Source organism: Anguilla anguilla, chromosome 2, assembly GCF_013347855.1.
Source record: "Anguilla anguilla isolate fAngAng1 chromosome 2, fAngAng1.pri, whole genome shotgun sequence".
NCBI lineage: Eukaryota > Metazoa > Chordata > Actinopteri > Anguilliformes > Anguillidae > Anguilla > Anguilla anguilla.
Genome location: NC_049202.1, coordinates 63221752 through 63246536, shown reverse-complemented (window position 1 = coordinate 63246536; position 24785 = coordinate 63221752). Strand labels below are relative to the sequence as shown.

The 24785-nt window shown below is 39.9% G+C and overlaps 1 protein-coding gene and 3 gene segments (V, D, J or C); 1 reads left to right on the top strand and 3 right to left on the bottom strand.

Moving 5' to 3' along the window:
* Positions 1–624: 624 nt before the first annotated feature.
* On the bottom strand, positions 625–8386 carry LOC118220453. The segment is given in 7 exon segments: positions 625–1309; positions 1628–1764; positions 3432–3743; positions 3973–4284; positions 4905–5198; positions 5745–6062; positions 8226–8386. Coding segments are annotated over 6 exon segments (1350 nt in total).
* A 2516-nt stretch (positions 8387–10902) lies between these two features.
* On the bottom strand, positions 10903–18385 carry LOC118220458. The segment is given in 3 exon segments: positions 10903–11188; positions 17951–18121; positions 18301–18385. Coding segments are annotated over 3 exon segments (414 nt in total).
* Positions 18386–19679: 1294 nt separating this feature from the next.
* On the bottom strand, positions 19680–20226 carry LOC118220508 (the record flags this gene model as incomplete). The annotated part of the segment is given in 2 exon segments: positions 19680–19987; positions 20080–20226. Coding segments are annotated over 2 exon segments (354 nt in total), but the record flags the coding sequence as incomplete, so codon positions are not given.
* A 2377-nt stretch (positions 20227–22603) lies between these two features.
* On the top strand, positions 22604–23877 carry LOC118221684 (dispanin subfamily A member 2b-like). Its single transcript, XM_035406973.1, has 2 exons — positions 22604–22908; positions 23657–23877. The coding sequence occupies exons 1-2, from the start codon at positions 22627–22629 to the stop codon at positions 23831–23833; spliced, it is 459 nt and encodes a 152-aa protein (XP_035262864.1). The 5' UTR covers positions 22604–22626; the 3' UTR covers positions 23834–23877.
* The last annotated feature ends 908 nt before the right edge of the window (positions 23878–24785 follow it).

Sequence of the window (24785 nt, the reverse complement as noted above, 5' to 3'; positions counted from 1 at the left end):
GGTAAAATCTCAAGACCAATAACACTGTAATTATTTATTATGATACGCTACTGCTGTGTGAAATGGAGGATGCGCACACAAGCCAGCACACACTCTCCTCCAAACCGTGCACTCCCATCTGCTGACCTCTTTCACTCTGTGGCCCCAGAGCGGCTCTCCTCTTTCACTCTGTGGCCCCAGAGCGGCTCTGCTGACCTCTTTCACTCTGTGGCCCCAGAGCGGCTCTGCTGAGCTCTTTCACTCTGTGGCCCCAGAGCGGCTCTCCTCTTTCACTCTGTGGCCCCAGAGCGGCTCTCCTCTTTCACTCTGTGGCCCCAGAGCGGCTCTGCTGAGCTCTTTCACTCTGTACCCCCAGAGCGGCTCTGCTGACCTCTTTCACTCTGTGGCCCCGAGCGGTTCTGCTGAGCTCTTTCACTCTGTGGCCCCAGGGCAGCTCTGCTGAGCTCTTTCACTCTGTACCCCCAGAGCGGCTCTGCTGAGCTCTTTCACTCTGTACCCCCAGAGCGGTTCTGCTGAGCTCTTTCACTCTGTGGCCCCAGGGCAGCTCTGCTGAGCTCTTTCACTCTGTGGCCCCAGAGCGGCTCTGCTGACCTCTTTCACTCTGTGGCCCCGAGCGGTTCTGCTGAGCTCTTTCACTCTGTGGCCCCAGGGCAGCTCTGCTGAGCTCTTTCACTCTGTACCCCCAGAGCGGCTCTGCTGAGCTCTTTCACTCTGTACCCCCAGAGCGGTTCTGCTGAGCTCTTTCACTCTGTGGCCCCAGAGCGGCTCTGCTGAGCTCTTTCACTCTGTGGCCCCAGAGCGGCTCTGCTGAGCTCTTTCACTCTGTGGCCCCAGGGCAGCTCTGCTCTCAGTGGGACAGAAGAGTGCACTTCATGTGCAGTGGACACAGGCCGGCTCCAACGATAGCAGCGCTGGAGTTCCAGTCATGGGTGTAGCGGAGAAATTTGCAGGCAGGATCCACCAGAGCTGTGCTTCTTTTTTGCTTAGTGGGTTGAGTACAGGACTGCCAACTAAAACCTTTCCTCCTAGGACTAAACTGCAGCCAATGATGTACTGCACTGTGGGTCTGATGTCCACAGAAAACACTGGTATAAACAGGATTCATAGACATTTTCACTCATTAGGTAATGAAAGAAATCTAAACATAGACACTGTGGAGTAATGGAAAAAACAGAGAGATTCAGCTCAAGATAACATGACACAATCTTCTATACAACACACTCTTGACATGCAACTATCAATACATTCAAAAAATAAGCTTTCACCCCATCTTCCATGTGTTGCACTGTACAGCACTTCACTGCTTCATCTGTAAGGAGAGAGGGAGAGAGAGAGAGAGAGAGGGAGAGATACACATTTAAAACAGGTTCTTAATCTCTTCTAAAATCTGTTTTCATATCCCCAACAGGGACAAAAATATCACCAATCACCATTTAGCCACCACAACACACCACAGTAACGTAAAACATTCTTCCAAAAAACTGGAATAACTACTATGGTGAAATCATCCCCTCTTTGACTAGAACTATCCATCCTATAATATAATGTAATATAATATAATATAATAGAGAGAGATAGTGCAGGTCGTGCCTTTGCAGGCAAGTGTGAAACAGTACAGCTGCACTACCTTGATCAAAGTGAGGAGGGTGCTGTAGATGAGAGTGCAGAGGAAGAGGGCGATGAAGGAGGAGGTGGTGGACCACAGACTGCCAAGCTCATCTTCTTCCTCGCCTTCCTCATTACAATTCAGAGCTGATACTGTTTCTGGAAAAGACAAAGTGGGGGAGAGAAAGTGTGTGTTTGTGTATGTGGAGGAGGGGATAGAGACTGTAACACCACACATTCCGTCCAAACATTTTTGCAGCTTTCCACATATATTTGCTTTTTACACACTCTAAGCACCCAGGCCAGGTCCCCATAAACATGCTTCATGCTCTACAGCAGGTCTGACCTACTGTGGTCCAGAAATATGTCTGTACATTTAGTCAAGTATACATTTTCTTATCAGCCTTATGCACAGCGCCCTACTTGATATAAACAAAACACCAAAGCCCTGGGCAAGGCTCACCTTCTGTTCTGACAGAAACTGAGACATTTTACATCAGCATAACAGAGACAGGAGACATAGAGCAGAATGTGCAAGCGGGCTTAAAATGATGACAAATAAATTATCTTAAGAGTCCAAACTAGTTCCTATTGATCCCATCATTTGATAATTCTGTACTCTCAACTAGTTTAATTGTAATTAGGCATATTCTGTGATATTTGAATGATTTATTGTATCACTTGAAAACATTAAATAACTATTATTACATTTAATTTTCAATCAAAATATTCTGAAATGCTGCCTCATGCACTGGTGTGGATTTGCTGTGCATGTGAAATGAATTTTTAACCATTTTTAACTTTTAAATTAAATATAATTAGGTGTGACTTCATTTGTAAGGAGTTAGAATATGATTGGAGATTTGTGGCAGGGACATAACTGCATATTTTCCAGAAGATTACCTGCCCTGCATGAGAACCTCCCACTGTCAAGACAAGGGTGAACAAGACCAGTATTACACTGAGATGAGTTTGTGCTGCTTGTTGGTAGTTTAGCTTGACGATGTTCCTTGTGTGAATAGAACAATCTTGTAAAGCTAAACCAAAGACAGCATCCAGTAATAATCTATTTTCTTGTCACATGCAGTCCAGATAGCACCTGTCATAAGCAGGTTCTTATGCAGATACCTGGAGTCCATGGTCCTGATTCTTAAAGGAGGAATGCCCAACAATACTCATATGCACTAATGTTTATTTATATTTTCACACCCTTCCTGTAAGATGCTTTACTATGAGCACACAATGACCAAGACAGTGACTACTAGAACATCTACAGCAGCAAACAACAGGAGCAGGGTCAAACAAATTGCACACGACAGCACAGTACAAAAAGTCATACACATTTTTACATAACAAGAAACAGTGACAGCACACAAACACAATTATTTAAAATCTTTTTAAAATCTGTACTATGTCATGTTTTTAATATTTTGTGTGGACCTCAGGAAGTGTAATTGCTGCACGTGCAACAGCTAATGGGGATACAAGCAAAACAAACAAACAAAATGAACAAACAGACCAAGAGAAGCAACCAAACATGACAGGAAACACAATGGAGGGTGTCAGTTACCCCAGGTGAAAAAGAACCACAGATATCCACCACCTGGCAATCCTACAGACAATAGTGACCAATCACATCAGGGTACAAAATGGTGCTAAACACTGATGTCCCAGCACTTTGTTATGCTGTGTATACAGGGCTGTAGCACCACTGTAATTACTGAACATTAGACTGTGTGCATGAGGCCAGTGTGCAGTCGTTGTGGTTTTTTTCACCGAGGGCACTGTATGTGTGGAGATTTAGCAGTCGCATTCAATGGAATTACCACTTGTTATGGACACAGATTTTGTGATAGGGGCTGCATCCTTGCGCATAGAAATGTGCTTCACATTGCAGGTGACTTTGGACCGGGAATTCCAATTCGCTGTCGAGACTTTGAACAAACTTGTGACAGAGAAGATGCCATTGTCGCGCTCCACAGGCTCACTGGTGATGCCCTCTTCATAGGATCCATCATCCACTGTCCACATGACAAACACGTCCCAGGGAGAGAAGCCTGTCACTACACAGACCAGGGTGACAAACTCGCTGTCCTGTTTTATGGGTGTGATTAAAACCACCTCGGGAACTTTTGACGCTGTAAAACACAGTTACAAAACCAAGATTAACACTGAACGTTCACAATGGAAACAACCTGATTACATTCTCTGTCTGTAGCAAATTTTATAGGGAACTTATTATACTCTGTATTTAATCCCATATTATTTTAAACAATAACAGTACAGAACAATGTCATTTGAAAAAAAATGAAAGTGACATTGTTTGCCACAGGTGTTCCAGATTGTTTTATCTCTTGTGAAACATACCGCTGTTGCTGAAGGATTTTTTGATGGTTGGCTTATTGCTCTGTTGGACAGAGCACTCAACCTTTTGATTGGTGGACCAGTGTTCCCGTCCCAGAGTCAGAGTGCTGGTCTTCCTGAACACATGTCCGTGCCGAGTGGTCTGACTCTCTTTGCTCTTTCCACTCGGTGTCCAGGTAACACTGGCTCCCTCCACTGCTGCCTCATCTCCCCCAGTGATGACGCAGTCCAGCACAGCCTGGTTATCTACAAACAATTCTCTCATCTTTGGGGGCTTCAGGGTCACCTCCAGACAGGGTTTTTCTGTAGACTGGACTGTTTCATTGGCAGGGAAAGAGAAAGCTGCCGTCAATGTTTGCAGGACACTCTGATCTTATGGGAAAACAGCAAGCTAAGGCTGGCTCAGTTACTATCCATATCAAACTCTATGCTCTCTGAATACAGAATCATAAAATCCAGAAAATCACGGCAATATTAAAATCTGTGTACTGGATAAGGTATATTCCAAATGCTAAAACCTTCTTGTATGCCTCTAAATTAACCAGGCTTTTTATCCTGTCAACAATATAATTTTCCATTAAAGCGAATGTGTTCTATTATCTGGGTATGCAGCATGATTTAGTTTTCAATTAAAATCTTACTGCTGTCAGAAATTAAGTAAACTATTCTGATAATCAAATAATTTCAGTGTAAAGAGTACAATCCCAGTGTTGCTATGCAGAGAATATTACCAGTGTAAATGCACCGTTTTGATTATCATTTGTAGTCAATATTAACAGTGTAAGTGTACAATGTTGAATGTCAGTGCTAACATACATTGTAGAGTACCAGCATAAGTGTACAGTATGTAATGCCAGTGTTAATATACAGTGTGGAATACCAGTATCAATGTGCAGTGTTGAATGCCAGTGTTAATATACAGTGTGAGCTCTCACCTCTGGAAGTTTTCTGCTCGATGGTTTTCTGCTGGTGCAGTACTTCACACGTATACTCTTCATTCCTGTCCCATTTGGTGCGGTCCACATTCACAGTGCTGCTGGCTGAGTACAGTCCTGAGGCTTGCTTCTCTGATTGCCAGGTGTTGGATGATCCGGTCAGGGTTTTACCATTTACTCTCCAGGTCACCCTCAGGCTCTTGGGGTAGAAGTCCCGTATGACACAGATAAGGGCGTCTGGGGGACTGGCGCCGCTGGGTACCAGCAGCAGGCTCACCGTTGGTGACTTGGGCACTTGAACGACAAAAAATAGAAAATGTAGGATCACTGACTGAACCCTAATTCAGCTCAAATAAGTAAAATGTCTAATTGCAGATTCAAATTGGTACCTATTTTAAGGATACACAGAAAAAGGAAAACTAGCGTTTGAGAACTGATGCCACTGATGCCATTATTGCGATAGGTAACAGAAAAGAGTTAGCCTACCTATCTCAAGCTGTCTGTTGTGATCAAGAGGACTGGTTACTGAACAAAGTCATAGCCTACTACACAAATGTTATAAAGTATAATGCATTATATTATGCAACACACTCATGAACTTTATGAAAATGTAATAAACTAGGCATTTGGTGTCAATAGTCAATGAACCGGCAGGGCTCAGATGAAATCATTTGACAGACCAGCCCAAGAATAGTCGATTATTCACATTTATACGTCATTGAGACATTAAAAGTGATTGTTGTTGAGGCGAGCATATGACAGATTTCATATTGTGATATTAGGCTACCTCAATATTGAAACATTTAATATCTCTATACCCGGTACACCTGGTGTCGATACCTGGTTTCTGGAAACTGGCGTCCTTTACTCCGGGCCGTGACAAATAGTTCACGGAACAACTGTATGTCTTCTTAGCATCCCACTCTGCCGCATTTACGCGGAGATGACTGACGCTTGTGTAGGATTTAGACCCACTGATCTGCACTGCTGGGTACTGAGTGAAGTCAGACACAGGCTTTCCGCTGGTGTCCTTCCAATGGAAGGTCACGGAGGAAGAAGGCAAAAATCCGCTGGCAATGCAGGCCAGGGTCAGCTGATCCGTGGGGCCTTGTGGGCATGTCATTAGAGGGAAGAGGGAGGTTGGTTCCTTCGGAAGTTCTGAAAATCAAAACAGTGGCAAGATGTCTGTTGTGAGCAAGAGGACTGGTTACTCAACAAAGTGAAATAGATACTATACAAATGTTATAAAGTATAATATATGATATTATGCAACACACTCATCAATTTTATGAAAAAGTAACACACTAGGCAGTTGGTGTCCATAGTCGATGAACTGACATTTGACAGATTTTTATTCACTTTAATAGATCTATATTTACCCTAAATTAAGCGTTTTCTTTATTTAGGGTAATTAATTAACATGGGCCTATTAGAGCATCATGCATCTCAGTTTGCGGTTCAATGTCCACTTTTAAAAATACACTGTAAGCAACATATCGCGTGAGCTTTCCTAGTAGCCGAGTGTGGACCTAAATAAGTAGCCTAAGTAAATAAATAAATAAATAAATAAATAAATAAATAAATAAATAAAGCTAATGGTAAACCTAGCGCTCGCTATATATAAACTGAATCACCAATCTTAAAAAACACAAGCCTAGTTAATTCAGACAGCAGTTAAAGGCTCAGGCTCGAAAAAAAAACTTGTTCAATGAACTTTAAAATATCACGGGCTACAAGGCACATTGGGAGTCTCGTTTATTGATGTTTTTGCGGATAATGTCATAATGATGGACACGATCAACAGTGTCCAACAATTTACAGCGCGACGTTAATATTGCGCACGGTGTTGCTTACTATTATCTACTAGCGTGTTGAAAAGTAGCCTACCTATGCAATGCTGATTTCCCTACAGTTTGTAAACGAAACTAACAGCAAACAACATCAGCAACGTATCAGTCTTTATATGTGTAGTAGGAAAAGTAATGGAATGTATGTAGACTATTAATGACCTAAGTACGATTGCCTTCATAAAATTTTGACAACACGGCTGTTTGATATAGTGAAGAGCAGTCTTCTGGTTTAGAATTACTGAGCCAAGTGTTTTAAAAAGATATCCCGTGTTCTGCCTCCAGCAGAACTACATAGGCTACTTCATTTCAAACGCACAGTATATCTGTTTTGTTGCGGTTGTCTGCGGGTTCGGCGAGCCCGGTCTTGCGACCGGAGTGCGGCTCTCAAATACGTTGGACATTTCTTTCATGTACAGTAATGTTTTGCCCAATGGTTTCTCTGTGTTCTTTTAATGTCATTTGAAAGACGTTCACGAGTAATTCAAAGGTGCAGTAGGCTAATCAATTATTTATTTCAGTACAATTAGCCTATTGAAAGTAGCCTAAACATCGCTAAAATTCCCTAAATTCCCAATCAACAGTACTAAACACGAACCACGCATGAACTAAAATTGCACAAAATCCAGCTACATTTTATCGCAACGGATGTAGTGAACCTAGCTCTGTATTTTCGTGTCCATATTCCATTTTAGAATAACGAAAGGCCATATATTTGCATAAATCATTTTAAACCGAAATTACTGCAGACTTACCTGATGTGACAGTGACCAATGTCCCCTTTCCCCAGTAATTAAGTAGGCTAACAGTGGTTAATACAATGGTGTATATGTTTCACTACTCATATTTACACCAGTTGTAGCCTATTCTACATGTAACAAACCTTTTACAAATAAAATTGTGTGCAAATATATAAGTTATTATTATTATTACTACTACATGGGAAAGACTTTCCTAAAGGAAACAATCTTGCATTGAAACTGGATTCATATTCTCTGCTCCTGTCATAATAAGCCTTTCCACCAAAATGTTTAAACATATAGGCTATTGTATTAAATTTGCAGAGTCATTAAATGTGATCAGCTTCTTAAATACCTTTCTGAATGATTTAAGCTGCCAAAAAAAAAATGATCGTGAAAGTTAATCTACCTTTTTTCTGTAATTTTACAAAGTGAGTGAAGCTGAAGTCAGTAACCAAATGGAATCTAATTATATTTGTTTAGTGATCTTAAAAATGAAGCCCACAGAGCAAAAGAGACACAATATTACCCTAAAAACACACAGAGAAATTATTGCAGCAAAACTTTCTTTCAGAACTCAGAAGAGAGAGAGAGAGATCTAAGGCAGGTCTTGCAATTCTCACAAAAATAATGTACCATTATAAAGGTTCAGTACAACGGCTACAGGTTTTAGTGCTAAAACTGAAAAGAAAAGAACATGTAAAATTGAATATAGATCATTTTGAAGGACTTACCTGTGGTAACGGTGACTTGAGTACCTTTACTCCAGACGGAAAATGCATAACACCACACAGTGATCTACACCACAACAAAAACCTACTGCCCTTTCACAGAGCACCTCTTCTGTATTTATCTGCAGTGTCAGATGATTACCAGCACAAAATATAATAATTCATATTGTCTTTGAAAACAAAATGTCATTTTCAGTCACAGTAAATTTAGGAACAACAAAGTTTAAACTTTGCTAAACAGTTTTGCAGATATTTTTACAGGGACATGGTTGTTTTAAATAGTTCACAAATATTACAGATTCAAAAAACATTATGTAAATTATAGTAGTTTTTCTTAATGAATACTTCTTCATTGTCTTTCAAAAATATAGTTTTAAAATGTTAATTAAATATGACATTACTCAAACATGCATTGAAAAATTATGATTAATCGGCATTATTGTGGGTTCACATAATTACTCCAAAATGAATCCAACTATATTTAGTATAGGGCGTTGTGAATTTATATTGAATCATTTTAATTATTGCTATTCAAAATATTTCTTTAAGTCTTATTATTAAACATGAAAATCATGCATTACCTGCACATTCAGTAATCAATGCCCATCACTTTCAACTTTAACCCATTTCTGAGATTTGTTTTCTTTTCATTTAAACATCCATCCCTTATTTTAGCACCAATTCCTGGAAAAAAAAAATACTACAGCAAATTAAATCTATATGATAAGAGGCATTGATACAGATTTTCTTACCTTAATAATTATTATATAGATGAGAGAATCTGTATAAAAAGAGAGTTATTCTCTACCCCTGTCAAACTGAAATGTTATAGAACATAAAAGGAGTAAAAACAGACTGAGAGTTCAAACACAGGAGAGGTTAATATTATTCAATTAAAGCAGTAAATACAGGAATCAAGCAGTCTGACCTACAGCCGGGGAAATGGACTGAATGCATTTATTATGTGTGATACGTTCCACAATAAAACACACATTCCAGCAAACTGAAATATACTTTAAGCAGGTCGAACTATCCACCACCAAGCTTGTTTTCTTCATTCTGTGAGGCCTCTGTACATATTGTAGGTGGCAGGTCAGTTAAATATGAAATGTTTAATAGATTTGCATATTTTATAGAAGAGCAGTGCATAAAAAGGACTTTACTGTAAAGAATGGGGCCTCAATACTATATGAATTTCTATGGCAAATAAGGAACATTTATTTACAGTATTTATACGTCCCTTCATTTGTACTTTCTACTATATCAGCTGGTTTAATACCTCAGCTGTACCCTGCTCAGCCCATTTGATTACTTGCTGTGATCCGTTACTTTTTCTGTTACACATTTTCTACCTCTGCTTTACACCGAGCAGGCCAGCAGGGGGTGGGCTCTCTCTCTATAGCCGGGTTCCTCCTGAGATTGTTTCCCATCTGGGAGGTTTTTTCTTGCGGTTATTTGAGTGTTTCTCTTCCCACCTGGTAGTTCTTTAAATATTTTTATTTTTTACCTCACTTGCTTTTTGTGTGTTCAGGCCTGGTTTTTGCCCAGTTTTCCTGCTGTTAATGCCTCACTCACTGAAAAAGCACTATTTGCAAATAAAATTGATTTTATTTGATTTTGCAGAATTTTCTTTTGTTTGTTGAGAATCCGTACACCACTTTATGTAATAGTTTTAAATGAACTGACATATCCATGGATGATAATGGTGGAGTAGTTCAAAAGTGATAACTGCATTTCACTTCCATGCTCTCCTGTAGTACTGTGTGGACTATCGGGTGTAACAGTGTGACTGGCTTCCAAGGAAGAACCTGCTTCAGCTACAGTGCTGATGTGCAGGTGTGGGGACACAGAGGTAGGTCTACAGGCACATTACCTGTGTGCATTACCAACTTTGGAGATCACTGTATGCATGCACACTTCTCACAGTACTGTACAAGCACCCTCTACATTAAAGCATACAAGGCCCCTGTTTTAGTTAAACAGAGCACAGAATGGTTTTGAGATGTATCAGCTTTGAAATTCACGGCTGAGATATTAACAGGATATGTTATTTATGTTGTAGAACTAAACTTGAACCTCTATTAAGTTTATGTTAACCATGGACCTTATTTTACGCATAAATCAAAATTTGTATGGGAAAAAGTATTGGAAATCTGAGAGAAACCATTGCTCAAATATGTAAACTCACTTCTTGGTTTTAGGACCACAAACTGTAACACATAGAAAAATATACTGACACCTTTTGTGTTACAAACCCAATGACGCTAATTACACGTCCTGGGAAAGTCTCAAACTTCCCACAATTCCACAGGACACACCCTTTGCACAGAGGTCACAGTGTCCCCTCTGTGGGCCAAAGACAGGCTGCTGGCTGATGTGTTTCAAACAGTTTTCCAGCGCTGCTGTAACATCCCTCATGTGCTTCTAGGAGACCTTCACTGATTTGGGGGGAAGCAGGTGACCAGCCCTAGCAGGAGCTTTGTTCAGGACCTTTAGTGTGTGACTGACAGATTCAGAAACAGCAGGGTTTTAATTGCTGGTTCAGACACAACTTTGACTCATGTGAGCAGCATTCAGCATCACCCAAATGTAACTTACCAAACACATTACAGTATGTGAACAATAAACAAACGCTGGCATTTAAATTGAAAAGAAAGACAAATGTTGATTGAACCCCAAATGATGATTGAATTCAATGTTTCTCTTTTAATGCTGATGAAAGAAAGGATTTCTAAAAGTTGAAGATAATTTATTTAACATAAAACTTTATCAATATGTAATGGTGAATATGAGGCCAGTGAGCGCTTTGTACAGCTCTAGTGTTGCTTTACTGCACTGTGGGTCTCGGGAACAGTAATACACTGTGTCTCCAGTCTGCAGGCTGCTCCCCTGAAAAGTCACTGTGCTGCTGGAGGTGTCTCTGGTGATGGTGAACTTGTTCTTTAGTGAATCTTTATAAGCAGTGCTTCCACTGCCACAGATGCATCCAACCCACTCCAGAGCTTTCCCTGCAGGCTGTCGAATCCAGGCTGTACCATAGCCTGTATCAGTCAGAGAATTCTCCGAGACTTTACAGGAGACAGATAATGGCAGTCTTGGTTTTACAACTATAGAGCATGGCTGTGTGAGTTCAACACAGTGACCATCTGTGGATACAGAAATTTAAAAAAAGATAGTTGGATTCATTAATATATCAATAAATCATATAATTATTCACACAAGCCTCAATCACTAATACATAACTAATTCAATTATATTTAAAAGTAAAACTTTGGATAATTGTAATTTAAAGTAAAATATGAATACAGTATGCTCACTAACAAGATAAAGTTCCCCACAACATTGCTAATACTACAAATGTTCCCATTGTCATGCACAGATCTCCCTCTCTGTCACATAGGTGATGCTCTTGTGCATAATTCTCAGTGGCTTTTATAGGAAATGCCATGGACTGAATTTGTTTAAATATCTGGGGGTTAGAAGAAGAAGAAAAACAAGATAAGGTCAGGGGATCAGAATATCCGTTATGAGGAGCACTGCTGTCCCCTCCTGGTGGAAAACAAAAACAGCAGACTGCTTCCATCAGCATAACTTGAGAATTTAGATCTGTAACAGTAATTTTTGATGCATTATATTGTCTCAGAAATAAGGCTCATGAAGTTACCATATAGTTTTAAACACACTTGAATACATTCCAGTTATATCTTAAGAAATAAATTGAAGTTAACTAGAGTACTTGCTTATTTGTCCTGTTTGGGGTATATTATCATGGTAAACAAAGTAAAAGTAAAGCCAGCACATTTCTGTGTAGGTTTGGGTTTCCATTTAAAAAGAAAAACAGACCTCAGTAAATCTGTTTATATTTTTGTTTTCTCATTTAATGTATAATGACAGAATTTGGATTGGCTGGTCTTCTTTTCTTCCACTAGAGACTGCTCTTCTCCAGAAGGTACCCACATCAATAACAAATATGCATAAACTCATAACAATACAGGTCAAATTTTATATTGTGTATAAGCAATTAAGCTCTTTATGAATCATAAAGAACATCACTGTGGATGCATATCATGACTGCATGTTTATTAATGACATCATTAATGTCAGGGATTCGGGGGGTTGGACCCAGGCGCAGAGTAAAAAAAACACGGGAGACTCCAAAAGGAAAATTCAAACAAAGACTTTACTTAATAAAAAAAAACTGGGAACAAACAAAAGGCCATGAGGGGCAAAACCACAAACACAAAAAGATACTTAAGAACTGAAAAAAACACGGGCAGGGCGGAACACAGGTAGGACAGAACACAGGCAGGACAGAATACGGGCAGGCGGAACACACACAAGCAGGAACACAAGCAAGAACACAAACAGAAACACAAGGAACCAGCACCTGAGTCAGGGAGACAAAGGACTTAAATAGACTCAAAACCAACAAGACACAGGAGGGCACAATTAACAATCAAACCTGGACAGGATGGGAACAATGAGACATAATCAGAAACAATAATAAAATAATTGAAAGCAATAATACAATTAACAGGGGAACGAGCAGGACACAAAAGAGAAGTGCCGCCATCTGGTAGCCCAACAAGGAAAAACAGAAACAGAAACACACAACCATGACAAAAATAGCTATCAAAACTTGATTTAGATGTGTTGCATTAGAATTTTAAATGCATATATTTTACAATATTGCCAATATTTTCACAGGAAAGAAAAAATTTCTGAAATGAAACATTCAATAAGTAATATTTGTGGAACACTCAGACCAACTAAGCGTTTATATACACACTGTACACTTTAAGCTGCTTTCTGTAGTGTGGTCAGATGCTGTCTCTCTTGGACGCTCTCATTAGGCCCGGAAAAACAGGACCATGACAATTAAGAACAGGAGAAAAGAGGGAACGAAATCAGCTGTGTCCTTAAATTTAAACGCAAACAGCAAAGCTATGATGAATTTTATTTCATTTACAGCAACAAAAGACAAGAAGTGAACAGTGCTGCTCGTCACTGAGTATGTACTGTAATTTCTGTGTTTTAAAGAACATGGGGCTCATGAGATTTACATAACTGCCTCTCATGGGAATTCCTATTTACATAAAGTGTACAGTGTGTATATAAACGCTTAGTTGGTCTGAATGTTCCACAAATATTACTTATTGAATGTTTCATTACAGAAAATGTTCCTTTCCTGTGCAAGTATTAGCAGTATTGTAACATACATGCATTTAAAATTCTAATGCGACACATCTAAATCAAGCTTTGATAGCTATTTTCCTTTCATTAAAATGCTTTAACTCTCCAGATGCTGTTCAAATCTCAAAACATTCCAGCAGATGTGTGAGAATGTTACTTAATACCACACAAAATAATGTGAAAGAATTATTTTTATTTGATTGCTGATAAAATTGTTGGAAATATAGCAAAATTTGGAAATGGACACTTCAAGACAGAAAAAAAATATGGATTTCATGACATTTCAACCAAAAATATAAAAAAGGCTGTGTGGCAGTAGGCAGAAGCCAAAGCCAGAATAATAATTATTGTTATTTTAATTTATTTTTGGTGGGGTGTTCCTCTGCTTTTATAAAGATGGACAGAAACAGAAACTCACATGATGCAGCTGCCAGGACCTTCAGCAGAGATGCAGGGAACATGGTTTGTGTTGCAGATGAGCTGCAGTGAGCTGCTCTTCTCACCTCTCCAGGGCTTAGAGGCTGTGCTCATATTTAAACAGAAAAAGCTGGTTTTGAGTAGAACTGCAGTATGAGATGCTTCCTCTCTGTTATACCAATGATGCTCACGTTGTAAATGAATTTTATAGGAAATATTGTGGACTGAATCCACAATGAGGAGCATTTGTGCATCTTTGTGTTTCTCTGGGGACTAATATCCTGTGATCCCAGTATATTGTTGTCTACAGGTATTCTGTAAATATGTCATGAACAGGAAGGTTTGTTTCTGGACCTTTTAGTTGAGTACAGGATGATCTGCTCATTTGCATGTACATAAATTGTACTGAGGAGCAGATTTTCTTTACATCAGTGGCAATAACAAACTACATGCCTCTAAAATTCTGTATTTTGAGTATAATAAAATAAGGTATTCCTTAAGCAATAAAAGATCACCTTTTGGATGTTTAAAATGGCGTTATGACTTATTCATTCACGGTTTCATAATAGAAACAGTAAACCAGAATTATAAATTTACATACTGTCCACTGATGCAGCTGTATTTTTAGTCAAACAATCTAGGAAAAGCATTTTCAGATCTACAATGCATACTCTCCAGCTGGGAATTTAAACTACAACTTTTGAGTTGCAAACACAGGTACTAAACCATTATGAGATTTACATTTTATCGGCACACTGCAGCACAAATGGAGGAAATAATTTTAATTCACATTCTGATCATGTGGGGTGCAAACTTCACAGAGCTCTTAAATGTTTGTGTTCTGCCACTACACTCATCAGGGTGGGTTTTTGTACAGGTCTGCTGTGGCTTTGCTGCACTGTGTATCGGGCACAGTAATACACAGCTGTGTCTCCAGCCTGCAGGCTGCTCTCATGTAAAAACACTGTATTACTGGAGGGGTCATTGGTGATGGTGAATTTGCTCTTTAGTGAATCTTTATAACCAGTGTTTCCACCTGACCACATAACTCCAATCCACTCCAGAGCTTTCCCTGCAGGCTGCCAGATCCAGACTGTGCTATTTCTAGTAACTGAATATGAGACTTTACAGGGCACAGATAAAGTCTCTCCTGGTTTTAAAACCATAGAACCAGGCTTTGTGAGTTCAACACAATGACTATATGTGAAGATGGAAATTTTATTTTATCTAAAAGTAAATCTTTGGAGGATTTCACAGAAAAATCATAATTACAAGTCAAATAGGAATATAGCATGCTCACTTACATGATAAAGCTCCCAGCAACACAGCTAATGCTATAAGAGCTCCCATTGTGACACACAGATCTCCCTCTCTGTCTTATAGGTGATGCTCCTGTGTTGGGAGGAGAATTCTCAGTGGCTTTTATAGGAAATACTGTGGACCAAATTTGTTTAAATCTCTGGGGGTTGTAGGAAGGAGAAAAACAAGATAAATTCAGAGGGGCAGAATAGCCATTATGAGGAGTGCTGCTGCCCCATCCTGGTGGAGAATTAAAAACAGCAGACTGCCTCCACCAGCGTTACTCCGGAATTTTCATTAACAATGCTTATGATCTAACTTCAAAGTGTATATTCACATAGATTTTAATCAGCACAATATGATACATTTCATCTAGATTGCAAGAAATGCACACAAAAAAAGAAAAGAAAAAAAAAAAGTTAATTAGAACACATTTTTGCTTTTTGGCTTTGAGTGCCTTAACCCATAACCAAATGGATCACAATTATACTATGTATAAGCAATTCAGGTCTTTATGAATCATAAACAACACCACTGGGGTGGTCACGACTGCATGTTAATTAATGAAATCATAACTGAAACTGTTAATGAAAGAAAGTTTAAGCTTTTGTTTAACCAATAGTGCATTACACTTTGTTCAGTACAAAAAGCTTATAGTTACTGATGTAGAAATGTGTACAAAATAAACCAAAATTGATTAATATTTATTTTAAGGTTTTTAAAAAATAAAAAAAAAGTATTATTTAAATCAGCCAGTAAATCCAGTTCTATATGGTTGCTCTGTGTGATAAAGGGGAAGAGGTTTTTGTGCGGCTCTCCCCTCACTCTCACTGTGGGTGTCTGGCACAGTAATACACCGCAGTGTCTTCAGCTGCCAGCCTGTTCATCTGTAAATACAGCTGGTTCTTGCTGTTGTCTCTGGAGATGGTGAATCTTCCCTGAACAGAACTGGCATAATATATGTTGCCACCAGTACTATTGATGACGGCCACCCACTCCAGTCCCTTCCCAGGAGCCTGTCTGATCCAGTTCATTGCTTTCATGCTGAATGAGGCTGTACAGGTCAGTGTGTGGGATTCTCCAGGCTTTTTAACTGCTGGTTCAGACTGAGTCAGTGTCTGACATTTAACACCTGTGAAATAAAAAAAGATTTAGAACTCACAATTCACAATTCCATTAATACAATTATAGTAAAAAAAGAAATGAATGTCAGAGTAAATCATACTTGTAAAGAACACAGTAATAAGTAGTAGCCTGGTTATAATGGTCATGGTGAAAGTCTTTGGGTGCAGTCTGTGATGATCAGTCAGTCTCCTACAACAGTCTCTCCTCCCTCAGTGCAGAGAGGTAAATGTAGAAGGAAGAGCTCAGAGTTTGCATGAACTCCTCCTCACTGGGAGGGCAGATCATACTGTTTAAATAGAGCAGTCAGAGCTGTAGATGGGGTGCAGATCATATAGCAGTTATAAGTATTATCCATCATTACAGCCATGTGTCTCTCTTCCATGGCTGATTGTTGCATTAACATTCATAGTGAATGCAGGGAGTTTCCTGGCAGGTGAGGGTGGGAGAGTGGAGTCAGGAGCTCCCCAGTACTCAGTATATCACCAGTCAGTCTAATGAGAGTGACAGCACATGACCACACCATGTAGAAAGCATCCTGATATCCAGGGTTACATCCTTGGCCCTGTATTTGTGATACAAGTCTTGTGCCAATCTTTTTATAATATAATGCCCCCTCCTGGAGGAGAATTAGAATCCGTCTGAAGAAATTCCACATCACAACTAGCAACAGGGAGCACATTGCACTAGACAGGCGCTCCTGGAAGAAATCCGTTGCAGGAAGGAGCTGCACGTCATGAAACGGAACTCCGCCGTGCCGCAGAGGCAAAGCGACAGCACCGCAAGCAGAGAGAGAAAAAGGCTCAACCACCACCAACCACCACCACTCTCCCCTGCCCACACTGCACCAAAGTATGTGGATCGCGGATCGGCCTCCACAGCCACCTGAAGACCCACAAGTAGACGACCCAAGGGAGAGGACAGGCATACTCGCCTCAAGTGACCGCCGATGATGATGATTGCAGCTGAATTTGCTGTAGATTTCCTGTAAAAATCTTAAACATTCTGAAGAAGCTAAATCAAGTTTCAGATATTGTATTGATACACATCTTTGAAATGATATTGTAGTATTTTGACTATTTTTTTTTTTTCTGGAATACCCCATGAATGCAATACATGTGTTTAATATAATGCTGTTGCATCCCTCATGTGCTTCTAGGAGAGTGAACTTCATTGAGGTGGGGGGGTGGGGGGGGGTGGAGACAGCACAGCAGGTGACCAGCCCCAGCAGGAGCTTTGTTCAGGACCATTATTGTGTGACTGACAGATTCAGAATCTGCAGGGTTTTAACTGCTGGTTCACAGACAGGCTGGGATTCAATAAACATTTGTGCTTAACTTTGACTCATGTGAGCAGCATTCTGCAATTTATCTCTCTCTTTTAATTATTGTGAAAAAAAGGATATTTTGAACATAAAAAACTCATTTACTTATCTTACAATTCTATAATAATATAATGGTGGATATGAGGCCAGTGAGCACTACATGCAGGTAGAGTGTGTGTGTTCAGTGGTGACACTCAGTGTGATGAGTTTTTGTACAGCTCTAGTGTTGCTTTGCTGCACTGTATGTTTCGGGCACAGTAATACACAGCTGTGTCTCCAGTCTGCAGGCTGCTTGCTTGTAAAGTCACTGTGCTGCTGGAGGTGTCTCTGGTGATGATGAACTTGTTCTTTAGTGAATCTTTATAACCAGTACCGCCACCCGTCCCTATATATCCAATCCACTCCAGAGCTTTCCCTGCAGGCTGTCGGATCCAGTTCGTACTATAGCTGCGCAGTGAATATGAGACTTTACAGGAGACAGATAAAGTCTCTCCTGGTTTTACTACCATAGAGCCTGGCTGAGTGAGTTCAACACAGCGACCATCTGTGGAGACAGAAATAAAAACAATAGTCAGATATACCAATAGGTAGTATAGTTGTTGAAACAAGCAGCAAACATGAACAAAAAAGCTAATTTAAACTTATTCAAAAGTCACATTTTGGGAAACACCACAGTGTATTTTTAATTTAAAATAAAAATATGAATACAGCATGCTCACTTACAAGATAATGTTCCCAGCAACACTGCTAATGCTACAATTGTTTCCATTGTCAGGCACAGGTCTCCTTCGCTGTCAAGAAGGTGATTCTCCTCAGTTGGGAGGGTAATTCTCAGTGACTTTTATAGGAAATACTATGCACTGAATTTGTTTAAATCTCAGGGGGTTGGAGGAAGAAGAAAAACAAAATAAATTCAGGGGATCAGAATGTCCATTCTGAGGAGCACTGCTGCCCCCTCCTGGAGGAGAATAAAACACAGCAGGCAGTTCACACCAGCATTACTATGGACAGTGGATACTGTTACAATTCTTATAAGTTAAGTTCAGAATTAATGCTCCTGTAGTTATGATTTGAATATTTTTGCAATGTGACACATTCCACAAAGATTGCAAAAAATGCTCTTAAGCTGATTAGAGCACTCATTTACTTCTTGGATTTTACTGTATTATCCTCATAATGTACATACATACATACAGATAAAACACTACTGCAATTGACAGCTGTGAAAAAGAAGGTGATGTCAGTATATCTTCTCATATCTGCGCTCATCATTGATTACAGATACACCTAGAACAGGCGCGTTTGTATCTGGACCTCTTTTAGCGTACAGTGATAATGTGCTCATTTATGAATGTAGATGTGATACCTAGTGGTCTTCTTTTACCTCAATGACAATGAATAACTTTAGATGTCTCTACGGTTTACCTAAAAAGTATTACAGCACTTCTTACATTTTCTACAGCTGAGTGGGTAGCTAATAGAATTTTCAAAGCAACACAATATGTATTTACTGCATATTAGTGTCATGACATCAGTCACAGTCTTTGCACTATCAAGGATTTAGAGAGAGTTCAGCATACAAGATGAGGAAACTGAGGGCTGAAGTATATTCATCATGCTAATGCAGTTTAGACAAATATAATGGCTGTGTTGCTGTTTTTCTTTTGGAGTGAATGTAAATATAAAGTGTCAAACATCGATATGGCAAATTGGACCTTTTGAGGAACGTCTCTAGAGTAACAACATAAAACACTTTTCCAGTGCAATTTATGCACGATTTATGGGAATTTAAAAATATCCTCGTGAGGTTTTTGTAAATTTAAACATGTTTTTGAATTTAAATTTACTTGGACTTCTCATTTTGATCGGAATCTGTATCCAATATTGTAGAGACAGAAAAGGTTTACAGTGTGCTGGTTTGCAGGTGACTTAAAGAGGGTTGATGGTCTAGAATTATCAGCAGTCAGATGTTTAAAACAGAAACACTGAGTTTGACTTCATAAAATGGTGTTCATCCCAGGGCTCTGTGCTGTAGCTCTGTGTGATAAAGGGGAAGAGGTTTTTGTGCAGCTCTCCCCTCATTCTCTCTCACTGTGTGTGTGTCTGGCACAGTAATACACAGCGGTGTCTTCAGCTGTCAGGCTGTTCATCTGTAAATACAGCTGCTTCTTGCTGTTGTCTCCGGAGATGGTGAATCTTCCCTCAACAGAATTGGCATACCATGTGGCATTGCTATCAGACCAGATCTGGGCCACCCACTCCAGTCCCTTCCCAGGAGCCTGTCTGATCCAGCCCATATAGTGGCTGCTCAATGGCCCAATGAACCCAGAGGCTGTACAGGTCAGTGTGTGGGATTCTCCAGGCTTTTTAACTGCTGGTTCAGACTCAGTCAGAGTCATACATTCAACACCTGTGAAATAAAAAAAGACTTAGAACTCACAATTCACAATTCCATTAATACAATTTTAGTAAAAATGAAATGAATGTCAGAGTAAATCATACTTGTAAAGAACACAGTAATAAGTAGTAGCCTGGTTATAATGGTCATGGTTAAAGTCTTTCACTGCAGTCTGTGATGATGGTCCTTCATTCAGTCTCCAACAACAGCCCCTCCTCCCTCGGTGCAGAGAGGTAAATGTAGAAGGAAGAGCTCAGAGTTTGCATGAACTCCTCCTCACTGGGTGGGCAGATCACACAGTTTAAATATAACATAGTTCTTTATGCCAAGTGATTGAGATGAAATATGATTTGATTTGTTTAAATCTCAAGATAAATTCAGAGGGTCAGAATGTTTATTTTGGGGACCACTATTGCCCCCTCCTGGAGGACAATAAAAAGCAACAAACACTCCTCCACCAAAGTTAAACTTTGGACAATAACAATGTTTTCGGCTGAATGTCTACGTATGTCACTATGAGTTATTATCAGAAGAATATGATCTGTTCAGTTCTGAATTCTTAAATGCAAGAGTAAAGTAATTTGCTACTGGATATCATTATGGATAAGAGTGATAAGTGACTGGAATGTAATTTAATTTCAGTCATAATTACTGCCCATTTGCCAGGATAGACATTGTGTTCAGAGGATTCAAAGCATAAAACCGGTAACACTTTACAATAAAGGCACATTAATTAACATGAGTTAATGCAGTAATCAGCATTAATGAACTGTTAATTGATGTCTCTAGTAATATTTACTAGTAAAAATTTACTACTGCTGTGCATGTTAACTAATGTATTAATATATATATATATATATATATATATATATATATATATATATATTAAATATTTTTTTGAAATGTTTGACAGTATTGTTTAATGGTTGTAGGTTTTCAACTTTACAATATGGGTGACAAACAGCATCAATTAATGGGTAATTATTATTATGTAATGCTTACTAACCACTCATGCATTTATGAAGTGTTACTTAAGGGATATATATATATATATATATATATATATATATATATATATATGTATGTATGTATGTATAGACGGGTGATAAATTAAAGTAAAAACCAACATAAAGTGTCTTAGGAAGGTGTTGGGCCACCACGAGCTGCCAGAACAGCTTCAATGCGCCTTGGCATAGATTCTACAAGTCTCTGGAACTCTATTGGATGGCTGAAACACCATTCTTCTAGAAGATACTCCCTCATTTGGTGTTCTGATGATGTGGTAGAGAGCGCTGTCTAACAGGTCAGTCCAAAATCTTCCATAGGTGTTCAATTGGGTTGAGATATGGTGACTGCGAATGCCATAGAATATGATTCACATTATTTTCAGACTCATGAAACCATTCAGTGACCCCGCATGCCCTGTGGATGGGGACATTGTCATCCTGGATGAGACCACTCCCATCAGGATAGAAATGTTACATCACAGGATAAAGGTGCTTACTCAAAATAACATTGTATTGATTTGCAGTGACCCTTCCCTTTATGGGGACAAGTGGACCCAAACCGGGGCCAGGAAAATGGCCCCCACAGCAAGACAATGCCACATTACATTACATTATGTGACATTTATTTGGCAGATGCTTTTATCCAAAGCAACATACAATAAGTGCATTAGTTAATGAAGTAATCAGCATTAATAAACCCCTTCAGTGTAGGGGGTCAAGCATTCAGGCCTGTACTGTTCTCTTGGTGTACGCCAAACAAACACTCGCCCACTTGCAGATAATATGGAGAAGGATGTCTCCTCTGACCATATATCTTTTTTCCACATCTCTGTAGACCAGTGCCTATGGTTTTAGCACAACTGAACTCTCAAACATGCATTTGTCTTTGTAATGACTGGTTTATGCATTGCAACCCTACCATAATATCCCCCTCTACGAAGTTGTTGACTGACTGTTCTTTCTGACATAGTCTGATCACGTCTTGCTTCGACATTCTCAGTCACCCGAGGATGAGTTGCTCTTCTGTTTTTCCTTACATATCAAAGTAATGCACGAGCTGCACAGTCATCGAATGTGCGCTTTCAACCACAATTTCCGACCTTATTTACTGATGTCTTTCCAATAGGGCCCATTTTTTTCATTAGCTCTATATTTTCAAGCTTGATGGCTCTGGTGGTTTTAGTGGGGCTCAGTTTAATTTCAAAACAGTTTTGGAGAGTATTGGAGATGAGCAATATCTATGGAACTTATCACAACCCTGCTGACATGGTGGAATAATTAACTTCAGGCAGTAATGAAAGATCACCATCTGTAGAATTAATCTGCAATCTAATGGTGACACAGGAACTATTAAAAGCATGAAAGATGACAAAATTAATATGAAACTGATGTTGCAATTTTTTCCCATGGTATGAGGGTCCAATATTTGGTGCTGAATATAAATAGCAAGCCAGAAAGCCTCTATCTGGGACAGTTACTGGCCTTGTGGGTGGACTGCGGGGTGGTTAACTTCACCTCATCACAGAGATATAGGTTGTCTGATCGTGGTGACGTAGATGTAGGACAAATTATATGTATAAAAGACTGAGGAAACAGGGAAACTGAGCAGAGAACAGCGAAGTGGTAAGCAGAATAGATCCATAAATGGACGGGTATGAACCCGACTTTGGTGTGGACGTCACTATTGACCCCATCGATGTGGAATGTGAGGATTTCGATGTTGACCCCGAGGGCCTGGGCGAGGAGGGCGAATACGATGAGGAGGCGTCGGAGGCGGGTAGCCCGAAGCGTCCGAAACTCAGGATGGTCAAAGGCAGACCAGCGAAGAGACCCCGCGTGAACGCTTACATGCGGTGGTCGCTGTTCAGCGTGAATTGCTGCAATGCCCTTTATCTGGGGTACATGGCACTTCGGTGCTCTATGCAGGTGAGTGAGCAGGCTTCGCATGTCCTCAGTGAGCACCTGCAAGAAGGTATGTACGGGTGTGAACACCTGTTCAGTGGAATGAACAGAGCTGTCATGCTGCATCTGTTGTCAACTGGGGTAGATTCCATTTGAATCCAGTCAATTCAGAGCAGGAATTGCAATAATTCAGTTTATGAATTGGGACATAACCCCATAATCCTCCAATGAGTTGACTGAATTGAGATGGAATTGGCCGTTAAAAAATGTGCTTTCTTTTCATGCTGTGCCGACTGAACAGAAGAACTGGACAAAGAGGGCAGTCGCACGCTGGGTCACGTTTGACTGCCATAGCTGGTTATCGCATTTGCAGATAGACTAACAGCGTCGGCTCAGCCAGTCAACACAGGACAGGGGTCATCAAACCTAGCCCTCGCGTAGAAATCCGGCCCGGGTTTTCCTTCCTCCCAGGTAATTATCTGAATAATTACCCCTACCAATTGGCCAGACTGTCTTCATGCCTGGCTAACCAGGTAAAGGGAGGGTGGAAAACCAGCCGTTCTCAGCCCTCCGGGACCGTGATTTGATGATCCCTGGCATAGCATCTGCACAGATCTGGGATTTCCGTGACTGGGGGATGTCCCGAATCCACACAAACCCAGAGCACAGGGGTACCCCGAAAACGGGACGTCCGTAGGAAGCGGCAGCGTTAATGACTGTGCTGCCATGTGGCAAAAGCGATAACCTGGTGTTGCAACTCTCGTCTACTCAGGTGGGGAAGAAGCTGAGGAAAGGAGACATTGAGGCAGCGAGGAGATACGCTGGACACGCGTGCAGGACCAACGTGGCTGCTTTCCTGGTCACTATCGTGATAGTCATCGTGACCAGCTTTTACATGTATAATTGCTTACAGGATACAGATTGTTCTCCCATTCGAAAGAAAAAATAAAGAAGAAAGAAGTGCATTGCTTCATTATTTGCACTATATATATATACATATATATAGAGAGAGAGAGAGAGAGAGAGCGAGAGAGCTGAATTAATCTTTTTCATTTATTTTGGAATTAATAACACAGATGTGTAATGAATTCCTGCATGGATTTTTAAAAATCTCTTTAAAACCATAATTAATAGTCTGTGTTAATTCACATTGGGGAAATAATAATAATAATAACTCAACTGAGCTGAGCTTGAATTGTGTTTTGTGAGATTAGTGAACATATTGGGGAGATCTATGACTGTTTTTTGCTTTGCTTCAGGACTTGAATCTGAATAGTTACCTGTTTTCTTGTTTTCCTGCACAGTGAAATGCAAACAGTGTCTCTGTTAAAACCATTAAAAAATAAAATTGAACTGAATATATGAATGCAACCATTTATTTATTGGCCCAAGGATTTTTATTTCCAAATCTTTATTAAACCAATTATATTTCACATTTTTTTATTCATCAAAGCCAAAATGGAGAGTAACTGTGCATAATTATATTCATAAATGCCTAACAAAACTACTCCATCTGAAAAATATAATCAGTTGCTATCTGTATCTATGTATAGAAGGTGCATGCATGCATTTATTGAACTCCTTCCATCCATTATCTATTTCCACATTTTCCAAGGTAACTGGGGGTGCTGGAGCCTATCCCAGCATGCATTGAGTAAGAGGCAGAAATACACCCTGGACAGGTTGCCAATCTATCACAGGGCTCACACACCAATCACTCACACACTCATATCTATGGACAATTTAGAGTCTCCAATTAGCCTACCTGCATGTCTTTGGACTGTGGGAGGAAACCAGAGTACCCAGAGGAAACCCACATGGACACAGGGAGAACTCCACACAGAAAGGCCCAAGCTGAATTTCTTGCTGTGAGGCGAGAGTTCTACCCACTGAACCACCAT